We start from the raw sequence: 13112 nt of genomic DNA on the forward strand, positions 1-13112 counted from the left end.
AAAGAATATCACGTGGAAATTCCAAAGAATTTCCCGTGGAAATTCCTAAGAACTTTCCGTGGAAATTCCAAAGAATTTCCCGTAGAAATTCCAAAGAATTTCCCGTGGAAATTCCAAAGAATTTCCCGTGGAAATTCCAAAGAATTTCCCGTGGAAATTCCAAAGAATTTCCCGTGGAAATTCCAAAGAATTTCCCGTGGAAATTCCAAGAATTTCCTGTGGAAATTCGAAGAATTTCCGTGGAAATTCAAAGAATTTCCGTGGAAATTCAAAGAATTTCCGTGGAAATTCAAAAGAATTTCCCGTGGAAATTCAAAGAATTTCCCGTGGAAATTCCAAAGAATTTCCCGTGGAAATTCCAAAGAATTTCCCGTGGAAATTCCAAAGAATTCCCCGTGGAAATTCCAAAAAATTTCCCGTGGAAATTCCAAAGAGGTTCATGTGGAAATTCCAAAGAAGTTCATGTGGAAATTCCAAAGAATGTCACGTGGAAATTCCAAAGAATGTGCCGTGGAAATTCCGAAGAATTTTCCGTGGAAATTCCGAAGAATTTCCCGTGGAAATTCCAAAGAATTTCCCGTGGAAATTCCAAAGAATTTCCCGTGGAAATTCCAAAGAATTTCCCGTGGAAATTCCAAAGAATTTCCGTGGAAATTCAAAGAATTTCCTGTGGAAATTCAAAGAATTTCCGTGGAAATTCGAAAGAATTTCCCGTGGAAATTCGAAAGAATTTCCGGTGGAAATTCCAAAGAATTTCCCGTGGAAATTCCAAAGAATTTCCCGTGGAAATTCCAAAGAGGTTCATGTGGAAATTCCAAAGAATGTCACGTGGAAATTCCAAAGAATGTCCCGTGGAAATTCCAAAGAATATCACGTGGAAATCCCGAAGAATTTTCCGTGGAAATTCCGAAGAATTTCCTGTGGAAATTCCAAAGAATTTCCCGTGGAAATTCCAAAGAATTTCCCGTGGAAATTCGAAAGAATTTCCCGTGGAAATTCGAAAGAATTTCCCGTGGAAATTCCAAAGAATTTCCGTGGAAATTCAAAGAATTTCCTGTGGAAATTCAAAAGAATTTCCGTGGAAATTCAAAGAATTTCCGTGGAAATTCAAAGAATTTCCGTGGAAATTCCAAAGAATTTCCGTGGAAATTCAAAGAATTTCCGTGGAAATTCAAAGAATTTCCGTGGAAATTCAAAGAATTTCCGTGGAAATTCAAAGAATTTCCGTGGAAATTCAAAGAATTTCCGTGGAAATTCCAAAGAATTTCCGTGGAAATTCAAAGAATTTCCGTGGAAATTCCAAAGAATTTCCGTGGAAATTCCAATAAATTTCCGTGGAAATTCAAAGAATTTCCGTGGAAATTCTGAAGAATTTCCGTGGAAATTCAAAAATTTCCGTGGAAATTCAAAGAATTTCCGTGGAAATTCCAAAGAATTTCCGTGGAAATTCCAAAGAATTTCCGTGGAAATTCAAAGAATTTCCTGTGAAATTCGAAGAATTTTCCGTGGAAATTCAAAGAATTTCCCGTGGAAATTCCAAAGAATTTCCCGTGGAAATTCCAAAGAATTTCCCGTGGAAATCCCAAAGAATTTCCCGTGGAAATTCTGAAGAATTTCCCGTGGAAATTCCAAAGAATTTCCCGTGGAAATTCCAAAGAATTTCCCGTGGAAATTCCAAAGAATTTCCCGTGGAAATTCCAAAGAATTTCCCGTGGAAATTCCAAAGAATTTTCCGTGGAAATTCCAAAGAAGTTCCCGTGGGAATTCTAAAGAAGTTCCCGTGGAAATTCCAAAGAATATCACGTGGAAATTCCAAAGAATATCACGTGGAAATTCCAAAGAATTTCCCGTGGAAATTCCTAAGAATTTTCCGTGGAAATTCCAAAGAATTTCCCGTGGAAATTCCGAAGAATTTCCCGTGGAAATTCCAAAGAATTTCCCGTGGAAATTCCAAAGAATTTCCCGTGGAAATTCCAAAGAATTTCCCGTGGAAATTCGGAAGAATTTCCCGTGGAAATTTCAAAGAATTTTCGTGGAAATTCCAAAAAATTTCAAAGAATTTCCGGTGGAAATTCCAAAGAATTTCCCGTGGAAATTCCAAAGAATTTCCCGTGGAAATTCCAAAAAATTTCCCGTGGAAATTCCAAAGAGGTTCATGTGGAAATTCCAAAGAATGTCACGTGGAAATTCCAAAGAATGTCCCGTGGAAATTCCAAAGAATATCACGTGGAAATTCCAAAGAATTTCCCGTGGAAATTCCAGAGAATTTCCCGTGGAAATTCTAAAGAACTTTCCGTGGAAATTTCAAAGAATTTCCCGCGGATATTCCAAAGAATTTCCCTTGGAAATTCCGAAGAATTTTCCGTGGAAATTCCGAAGAATTTTCCGTGGAAATTCCGAAGAATTTTCCGTGGAAATTCCGAAGAATTTCCGTGGAAATTCGAAGAATTTCCGTGGAAATTCGAAGAATTTCCGTGGAAATTCCAAAGAATTTCCGTGGAAATTCCAAAGAATTTCCGTGGAAATTCAAAGAATTTCCGTGGAAATTCAAAGAATTTCCGTGGAAATTCAAAGAATTTCCGTGGAAATTCCAAAGAATTTCCGTGGAAATTCAAAGAATTTCCGTGAAATTCAAAGAATTTCCGTGGAAATTCCGAAGAATATCACGTGGAAATTTCAAAGAATTTCCGTGGAAATTCAAAGAATTTCCGTGGAAATTCAAAGAGTTTCCGTGGAAATTCCAAAGAATTTCCGTGGAAATTCAAAGAATTTCCGTGGAAATTCCAAAGAATTTCCGTGGAAATTCCAAAGAATTTCCTGTGGAAATTCCAAAGGATTTCCGTGGAAATTCCAAAGAATTTCCGTGGAAATTCAAAGAATTTCCTGTGGAAATTCAAAGAATTTCCGTGGAAATTCCAAAGAATTTCCTGTGGAAATTCCAAAGAATTTCCGTGAAATTCCAAAGAAGTTTCCGTGGGAATTCAAAAGAATTTCCTGTGGAAATTCTAAGAATTTTCCGTGGAAATTCAAAAGAATTTCCTGTGGAAATTCAAAGAATTTCCGTGGAAATTCCAAAGAATTTCCTGTGGAAATTCCAAAGAATTTCCTGTGGAAATTCCAAAGAATTTCCGTGGAAATTCCAAAGAATTTTCCGTGGAAATTCAAAGAATTTCCTGTGGAAATTCAAAGAATTTCCGTGGAAATTCAAAGAATTTCCGTGGAAATTCAAAGAATTTCCTGTGGAAATTCCAAAGAATTTCCTGTGGAAATTCGAAGAATTTCCTGTGGAAATTCGAAGAATTTCCGTGGAAATTCGAAGAATTTCCTGTGGAAATTCGAAGAATTTCCGTGGAAATTCGAAGAATTTCCGTGGAAATTCGAAGAATTTCCGTGGAAATTCCGAAGAATTTCCGTGGAAATTCGAAGAATTTCCGTGGAAATTCCGAAGAATTTCCGTGGAAATTCCGAAGAATTTCCGTGGAAATTCCGAAGAATTTCCGTGAAATTCCGAAGAATTTGTCGTGGAAATTCCGAGGAATTTCTCGTGGAAATTCCGAAGAAATACCCGTGAAAATTCCGAAGAATTTCCCGTGGAAATTCCGAAGATTTTCCCGTGGAAATTCCGAAGAATTTCTCGTGGAAATTCCGATGAATTTCCCGTGGAAATTCCGAAGAATTTCCGTGGAAATTCCGAAGAATTTCCGTGGAAATTCGAAGAATTTCCGTGGAATTCAAAGAATTTCCGTGGAAATTCCAAAGAATTTCCGTGGAATTCCAAAAATTTCCGTGGAAATTCAAAGAATTTCCGTGGAAATTCCAAAGAATTTCCTGTGGAAATTCCAAAGAATTTCCGTGGAAATTCAAAGAATTTCCGTGGAAATTCCAAAGAATTTCCGTGGAAATTCAAAGAATTTCCGTTGAAATTCCAAAGAATTTCCGTGAAATTCCAAAGAATTTCCTGTGGAATTCCAAAGAATTTCCGTGGAAATTCAAAGAATTTCCGTGGAATTCAAAGAATTTCCTGTGGAAATTCCAAAGAATTTCCTGTGGAAATTCCAAAGAATTTCCTGTGGAAATTCAAAGAATTTCCGTGGAAATTCCAAAGAATTTCCGTGGAAATTCAAAATTTCCGTGGAAATTCAAAGAATTTCCGTGGAAATTCCAAAGAATTTCCTGTGGAAATTCCAAAGAATTTCCTGTGGAAATTCCAAAGAATTTCCTGTGGAAATTCAAAGAATTTCCTGTGGAAATTCAAAGAATTTCCTGTGGAAATTCAAAGAATTTCCTGTGGAAATTCAAAGAATTTCGCGAGGAAATTCCCAAGAATTTCCCGTGGAAATTCAAAAAAATTTCCTGTGGAATTTCCAAAGCATTTCACGTGGAAATTCCAAAGAATTTCCCGTGGAAATTCCAAAGAATTTCCCGTGGAAATTCCAAAGAATTTCCTGTGGAAATTCAAAGAATTTCCTGTGGAAATTCCAAAGAATTTCCTGTGGAAATTCAAAGAATTTCCGTGGAAATTCAAAAGAATTTCCGTGGAAATTCAAAAGAATTTCCGTGGAAATTCAAAGAATTTCCGTGGAAATTTCAAAGAATTTCCGTGGGAATTCCAATGAATTTCTCGTGTAAATTCCAAAGAATTTCCGTGGAAATTCAAAGAATTTCCTGTGGAAATTCCAAAGAATTTCCGTGGAAATTCAAAGAATTTCCTGTGGAAATTCAAAGAATTTCCTGTGGAAATTCCAAAGAATTTCCGTGGAAATTCAAAGAATTTCCTGTGGAAATTCCAAAGAATTTCCTGGAAATTCCAAAGAATTTCCGTGGAAATTCCAAAGAATTTCCGTGGAAATTCAAAAAATTTCCGTGGAAATTCAAAGAATTTCCGTGGAAATTCAAAGAATTTCCGTGGAAATTCAAAAGAATTCCGTGGAAATTCCAAAGAATTTCCGTGGAAATTCCAAAGAATTTCCTGTTGAAATTCCAAAGAATTTCCGTGGAAATTCAAAGAATTTCCTGTGGAAATTCCAAAGAATTTCCTGTGGAAATTCTAAAAGAATTTCCTGTGGAAATTCAAAAGAATTTCTCCTGGAAATTCAAAGAATTTCCGTGGAAATTCCAAAGAATTTCTCGTGGAAATTCCAAAGAATTTCCGTGGAAATTCCAAAGAATTTCCGTGGAAATTCAAAGAATTTCCTGTGGAAATTCCAAAGAATTTCCGTGGAAATTCAAAGAATTTCCGTGGAAATTCCAAAGAATTTGCGTGGAAATTCAAAGAATTTCCGTGGAAATTCTAAAGAATTTCCTGTGGAAATTCAAAGAATTTCCGTGGAATTCTAAAGAATTTCCTTGGAAATTCCAAAGAATTTCCTGTGGAAATTCAAAGAATTTCCGTGGAAAATTCCAAAGAATTTCCTGTGGAAATTCAAAGAATTTCCGTGGAAATTCAAAGAATTTCCGTGGAAATTCCAAAGATTTTCCCGTGGAAATTCCAAAGATTTTCCCGTGGAAATTCCAAAGATTGTCCCGTGGAATTTCCCGTGGAAATTCCAAAGAATTTCCCGTGGAAATTCCAAAGAATTTCCCGTGGAAATTCCAAAGAATTTCCCATGGAAATTCCAAAGAGGTTCATGTGAAAATTCCAAACAATTTCCCGTGGAAATTCCAAAGAATTTCCCGTGTAAATTTCAAAGAATTTTCCGTGGAAATTCAAAAGAATTTCCCGTGGAAATTCAAAAGAATTTCCCTTGGAAATTCCATAGAATTTCCCGTGGAAATTCCAAAGAATTCCCCGTGGAAATTCCAAAGAAGTTCATGTGGAAAATCCAAAGAATTTCCCGTGAAAATTCCAAAGAATTTCCCGTGGATATTCCAAAGAATTTCCCGTGGAAATTCCAAATAATTTCCCGTGGGAATTCCAAAGTATTTCCCGTGGAAATTCCAAAGAATTTTCCGAGGAAAATCCGAAGAATTTGCAAATTAAAATCTGAAAATTTCCATATTCCGAGGAAATTCCGAAGAATTTCATTTTTCAAGGAACATCCGAAGAATTTTTCGAGGAATTTCTGAAAATTTACCGAGGAAAATCCATAAATTTCCTCAAGAAATTTAGAAAAGAATTTCCCGAGAAAATGCAAAAAAAAATCAGGAAAGTTCCGAAGAATTTCCAGAGGAAAGATTGCTATGTTGAAGAATTTCTCGAGAAAAACTCAAAGAATTTCCCGGAAAATGCAAAGAAATTATGGAGGTATTCCTAAATATTTCACAAGAAAATCCAAAAACATTTTCGAGTAATTGAAAACAGTTTTTCAAACAATTTCAAAAGAATTTTTCTTGATGAAATTTTGAAAAAAAATATCGAGAAAGTCTCAGGAAAGTTCCAAAGAATTTTCAGAACATCAACATCAGAACATCGTGTCGGCATGCTTACGGTTAAAGATATTATTCCTCTCGAATTAGAGTGGGTAGGTAGATGTAGATAGATTGATCGTATTGCGAAATACATTTTTATTTATGTTTGCAACCACCTTTCGAACCGCAAATCGACCAAAGCTAGCGAAGCGGCACATTGCAGCGTTTATGGCTCACTTTCGCGACTGCTCGCTTCGATTGCTATGTCGCAAATTTCCAGTCGAGCAACTTTTAATTAATCTTGCGGGTAACAACGTTACCTTTTGTGTGCCGAGGCGTGCTTTCTCCTTGTTTCTTCTAATTTACTTTCCAATTGCCGCTGGGTGCCGTTCTCCAAAAATTGTCACCATAATTTGCAAAAGCCCTTGGGAAAACATCGTTTAAACGGTGGGAATTATCGGCTTCTGCAATTAAAGCACGTTTTTTTAACTCTTCTTAACGGAAAAGCCGTGGATCTAAAAAATCAATATTTAGTAATCTATTTTTATCATTCATCGTGTCAGTTGAACGGTAAGCAATTTAGCCCAGGTTTCGTGTTCAACGTCCTTCGAATCTGTTGTTTGATAACTATGATGAAGTGAAAACTTGATAGAAATCGTGACCATCTATTTGACTTCGGAGTGTGACAGCAGATGGATAGCAAACATCCCCCAGAAAAGTTGAAACGCAATCAGCTTCGGTAATAATTCGATTGTCTCCAAGTTATTTCAAGAAGTGGTGGTTTATTTGCTACTTGTGCTACCGCCTACCGTCAGTTCTGGCAAGCCAAGGTAATGGCAGATCTTGGAAATTCAATTAAGGAAGGGATAGGTGTCGGTGATAATCGAGTTTATGTTTTGTTGCGGTCGAGTGTTTCGAAACGAGCCCAAAACATATACGAACGATTACGGGATACGATTTCACTTTGGCCATGACTAATAATGTTAGGGATAGGTTGGTTGCGCGAAAATTTGATTGAATTGGGTTTCTTCTGAGAAATATTCAGCAGTGGATTTTGTCTCGAAATTGCTTGGAAATAGCACTTCTTATTTTTGGTGACCTGTTGTCGAAGTGTGCTCTATTGTTGCAGTAGCGTGAAAACATACGATTCTGGCTACAATCGATTCCAAAATATGACTAAAAATGGGTTAAACTTTCTTGAAATTTTCAAGAAAACACCCTTAATTCGGAAAATTTCTTTGATAGTGGGCAAATATGTTTTCTTTTAGCTTTTTTGTGCGGTACTGATAATGTCCTGTTGTTGAAGAAAAATAATATTAGGCTTTATATGTCCCATTGTCGTGGCATTTGTTAAATATCGCATATTATGCCGAATTCAGTATGTTCCTTTGTTCCTTTTGTATGTTTTTTCTGGATTTACAATTCACCTAACCATAATAAACATTCAAGCAACCCGAACCTTAAAGTACACTTTCTGACTGGCTTGAAATCGACGAACGCATATACATTGTACCTAAAAGCTAATCGAAATATTCTCCGCATTGCCGGAGACGAGCCAGCCTAGGGCTGAAAGTCTCTTTAATAAAGACAAAAAAAATCTCCGCACGATAGGGCTTGAGATCAAATTGGGACAAAATCTTAAGTTTTTGTTAGAAAGGGGTGGTATTCAATGGATCTTGAGCACGAAAAAGTATGTACGTGTTTTTGTTAACCTTCTTCAATAATTTTTCAACTTTGCATAGGAGATATTTCAATCACAATAATTGATGGTCTGAAATGTAAGATAAAAATAAATAGGGACACGGCAGGTATTTCCGTCCATCGTCGTAGGGGCTAAAACCAACGAAAGCAACGTACATTTGCTAGAACTCCACTATAGCAGAACGTTTCTCCTGAGCTTACGATTTGGTACGTATGAGTTTTACAAAAAAACGTCTCTTTTATTGGTTTTCGAGACTATGACGAACAGACGAAAATACCTGCCGTGTCCCTACGGCTTTCAACGTGAGGTTTTCCATGGACTAGAAAAGAGAGCAAATGTAGAGTTCAAACGTAGATTTTCTTTCCCTTCTTTCGCCAACTGTCACCTTTTCTGTATACTAAATTATTATTACGATAGTTATGTAGAGGGTAATTATTATGTTAATACTATAACTTTTAAACTAAAATAAACTTTAAATAAACTTTTTTTTTAACTAATTCAAGGTTCTTCTTTCGCAATCGTGCTATCAAACGTGGTTTTATTCGTGTTAAACATTTCAAAAATTCATTCACAATCGATGTATGGTAGGAGAAAAAGGATACGCAATTGCAAAACTTTAGTGTGGAAAACCGACTGAGTCGTGTGCTGTTATTTATCAGTTGTGATATATTATGAAAAAGTATGTGAAGGATCGTGATATCGTTGAAAGTGGGATTAGAGAAAAAAAATCATTCAATGTAAGTAATAACTAGGAGTGAGGAAACAAACTGGGAAATTGCATCGATGACGAGCACATTTTCCCTTGTAATGATTAACAACAGAGACCTGGCCCAAACCGGTGCGCGTAGTTTTCGCCTCTGTATGACGGTTTTTCCGATCGGTGGTCCAGTGGGACCACTGTGGGTGGGCGGGGCCGAAGTCGTGACGCCCCGCCGGGGCTCCTTACTGGTGGCATTGCTGACGTTGCTACTGTCTCCTATGGTACCGACGTTGTTAGCTTTAGGACCACCACCACCACCACCAGCACCACAACCGCCACCACTGTTTGCTGTGTTAACACCACTGCCATCCTCTTGACTGGGGCGGACCGAGGCAGGTGATGTTCCGGTTTTCGGTTTGCAATTTTTAAAACGGTACCATTCGTCATCACAATCATGGCAGAGAGATTAAAAATTGCAATTAACAGCCCAGCAGTGTTGTCGGTTGGAGTGTTCGATTACATTTGATGTGTGTTTTTTTGGGATGGGGTTTGCGATTTCAGTGCACGCGCAAAATTCGTTTTACGACATTTGGTCGGAGTTGAACGAAAAGAAAAGAAAAAGTTGTCATGTAGCTACATATATGGGTTCCTTTGGCGATTCATGTTCTTTATAAGCTTAGCGATGTGATGAATGAGGGTGATTTAGGGAAGTGATTAATAAGAGGTCATGGGAATCGTTCCATTCGGTGTTCTTATCTTCATACATAAGTAGACTAAAAGCTTAAGCAAAATATGTGCATTATTAAATTCGATGGATTCTAGTAATGTGTTACTACCAATAAGCAATCCATATTTTTGTTTAAGGTGAAGGTGAAACTGTCCAGAATCCAAATAATTTTTGCATCGCATTTCCAGACGCACCAATCTCAACAAATAAGCAACGAATATCGTCTTTTTATTTTGGCTTTGTTGTGTCGCAGCAAGCATGGAACAAAAAAAAAAGACAGCTAATCGTTGCTTCAGGTGAGGTGTTGAGGTGTTAAAATCAGAGCTTAAAATAATCGAAGATTTTTGGTGAAGCCAACCGGCCTTCTTTGTCATTCTCATTCCGTACTTATTCATATTCGGCTGAACATTGACAATTTCCGATCTATTATGAGTCAGTGAATATTTATTTAGATTTTGTAAACTAATAAATTACTGTAAAACTATACAAATGAATGATGATTTCAACAATTACTCACATAGATCTGACCCCGACGTTAAACTGAGAGGAAATTTTAGTGCCAAAAGTCAACATAATCCAGGCCAATTATGTTTTCTTTAAACGCAGTGACCATTCTCAGTACCAATCAAATGAATGAATATGTGAAGAAGAAAACTGAGTAAGTCATTATATGTTTTGAATAGTCATGCGACGTTTGTCAATATTCGGTCCGAAGTTGCTTCGTGAAGGTGATTATTTCATGCTCTGGTTAAAATATTGGATTCCGAAAAGTTCGTCCCTAAGTATAAATAACTTTAAAATGGTTAGCTTTGAAATCTAATCGTTGGAAGTAATTTTTAGCTTAAGTGATCTCACTACTACATTCATGGTTTCAGGAGATGGTCCAACCGAGCCCATCATAAAGTTAGTATCTAGTTTATTTAACTACATAAACAGAAGTTTTGTGGCATTCTCCGCTAAGTGAGAATCTCGGAAAAACCATCATAAAACTTCACTTCATATACAATATACATAGTTTAAACTGGTAGAAATTGCTGTTATTGAAGAGTTCACCAAAGTAAACATATTATGCTAAAAAAATGGATATAAACAAGTGAACGGATTTGAAAACTAGTGGATTTTCAAGCCAAAATAAAGTTTCTAAGACAGACTTGGTAAGCATCTCATTAACACTTTCAGGACGGATGGATCATATACCCAGTACATAATTTAAGATGGCTGTGCAAAATCACAGAAGAGCGTTCCCACTTTCTACAATTAAATTATTCATCAGGATATTGGTTTTACAGAGGAGAATGATCGGAGGTTAAGTTTGACTGTACCATGAACAAACCTAGAAGATTCAATGTCTGAGAGCATGTAAATGAATTTGAAATGTTTTTGTTCTACATCATCTTGTATGATAATTTTGAACAGTCAATCAACTTTAGTTTGAACGCTAAGCCAGTGATCGATTGCCAGAAATCCAAGATGTTCAATGTTTTCCAAAATGTTCTCGAAAGTGCAGCAAGATCCACCAGAACTTTTGCAATGTCCTCATCATCGGCAAAATCCCTAATCCGGTTCAATAAGCACATGCGCTTTCCCCGAATTCAATATATTCAAAGCTCTCCAAAACGTTCTCAAGGTCAGCCCAAGATATACCAGATACCAGATCAACCAGGTCATTTGATATGATTGATTGATGTCCATGAAGATTTCTTACTTTATTTCAAATATTTATTTTATATATACATTATACGACTGGGATATTTTTCGTTCCATTGCACTGTGGTCCAGGATACAGATTTGCGCAAAAGATGCATTTTACGCCAAAACATTTTTTTTTGAAAAATGTTGTTTTACGAAATTGTTCGGAATAGTAGGGCCATAATTATGGTGCTATCGAAAACTAGAATGGGCCATTACATAAAAAATTGATTTTTTTTTAATTTCACGGAATACTGACATGTAATGTTTTACAAAGTGTAGCGCAGCTTATTCCAATAAATTTGGCTGAAAAAACTTTTCTAGTAGCTCTTAAGTTGGCTGATTAAGATCAATTTTACCATCTTGGATTAGGATGTCCCATAAAAAACAGTATTTTTGATTAGTTTTTTTTTGTTTTCGATTTTTTGGAACAGTCGTCTTCAGGTTACTTTTAGAGCTCGAAAAACTTTTGATTTACAAATATGCTCAATATTTTTTGCGATCAAAACTTATAATAGTTTTTCTTTTGAAATACTTTTTTTTTCAAAAGTTGATGTCTCCGATTAGGGCAGACCAAAAAAATATGTTTACACGGTATTTGAAAGAGCAACTCATATTCTTTATTATGTCAAAACATTGGAGATGTGTTATTTTTAATCTCAAGTTTTACAAATTTCACTAATGTCATATTTTTTCAAATAAATTGATATAACTCGACAACGGAAAAAGATACAGTCGATGTTCTCATCGAGTTATTCAAAAATAGGGTGGCCTATTTTATAAAGATGCGATAATTTTTTTTTATTATTTTACGGAATATTGACATAAAATGTCCTACAGAATTGTAGCACAGCTTTTTCCAACCAACTTTTTCATATAAACTTTCTCTGTAGCTCTTAAGCTCATTTATTTAGAGCAAATTTACTTACTAGGATTAAGGTGTCCCTAAAAAAAACAATATTTTTGATCTGCTTATATTCTTTTTCATTTTTCACGAATGTCACCCTCTAAAGACTTTTGGGGCTTTCCAAAACTCGTGTTTTGCTATAAAAACATTGTCTGTATCTTTTTTCTGTTGCCGAGTCAAATCAATTTATTTGAAAAAATATGACATTAGTAAAATTGGCAATACTTGAGATAAAAAATAACATATCTCCAATTTTTTGGCATAATAAAGAATATGAGTTGCTCTTTCAAATGCCGTGTAAACATATTTTTTGGTCTGCTCCAATTGGAGACATCAACTTTTGAAAAAAAAACGTTGATTTGACAGAAAAATGATTATAGCTTTTGATTGGCAAAAGATATTGAGCATATTTATACATCAAAAGTTGTATTTTTTGATCCCTAAAAGTCACCCTAAGACGACTTTTCCAAAAAATCGAAAACAAAAAAAATCAAAAATACTGTTTTTTTGACGGACACCCTAATCCAAGTAGGTAAAATTGCTCTTAATCAGCCAACTTAAAATCTACAGAAAGAGGTTCCTTCAGCAAAAAATATTGGAATAAGCTGCGCTACCACTTTGTAGGACATAACATGTCAGTATTCCGTAAAATAAAAAAAAAAATTTCAATTTTTTATATAATGGGCCACCCCACTTTTTATAGCACTTTAATGATGGCCTTACTATTTCGAACAATTTTGTGGAATAAATTTTTTTCTAAAAAATATAATTTAATAGTTTTAAAGACTGAGATAGCCAAAATTTCTACATACAAAATATAGTTTTGGCGTAAAATGCATCTTTCCGCGTAAATCTTTATCCTGGACCATAGTGCATTGGTGAGTTTTTAAAGAAAGTATTGATCACGTAGAGCTAATGACCAGAGCTCTAGGACTTTTCAAAGGACCTAAAAAAACTGAAGTAGCTCGAAAAAACAATGATTCATTCAAATTCTGTATTACAGGAATGTGAAGGTCTGTATTTGCTTGTGAGACTCATA

At 35.7% G+C, this 13112-nt stretch overlaps 1 protein-coding gene across 7 annotated transcripts in view; it reads right to left on the minus strand.

Moving 5' to 3' along the window:
• The window catches only part of LOC134212579 (dual specificity calcium/calmodulin-dependent 3',5'-cyclic nucleotide phosphodiesterase 1-like), a 705268-nt gene that overhangs the window by 108678 nt on the left and 583478 nt on the right, over window positions 1–13112 (minus strand). For 6 of the 7 annotated variants that reach the window (XM_062690565.1, XM_062690566.1, XM_062690570.1 and 3 more), the window contains one exon: window positions 8876–9127. The exons of the other annotated variant lie outside the window; for it this stretch is intronic. In XM_062690565.1, coding sequence (XP_062546549.1) covers window positions 8876–9127 — 252 coding nt within the window. The remainder of the gene's footprint in view (window positions 1–8875; window positions 9128–13112) is intronic. 7 annotated transcript variants of the gene reach the window in all.

The sequence above is a fragment of the Armigeres subalbatus genome, chromosome 2 (assembly GCF_024139115.2).
Source record: "Armigeres subalbatus isolate Guangzhou_Male chromosome 2, GZ_Asu_2, whole genome shotgun sequence".
Classification (NCBI taxonomy): Eukaryota; Metazoa; Arthropoda; class Insecta; order Diptera; family Culicidae; genus Armigeres; species Armigeres subalbatus.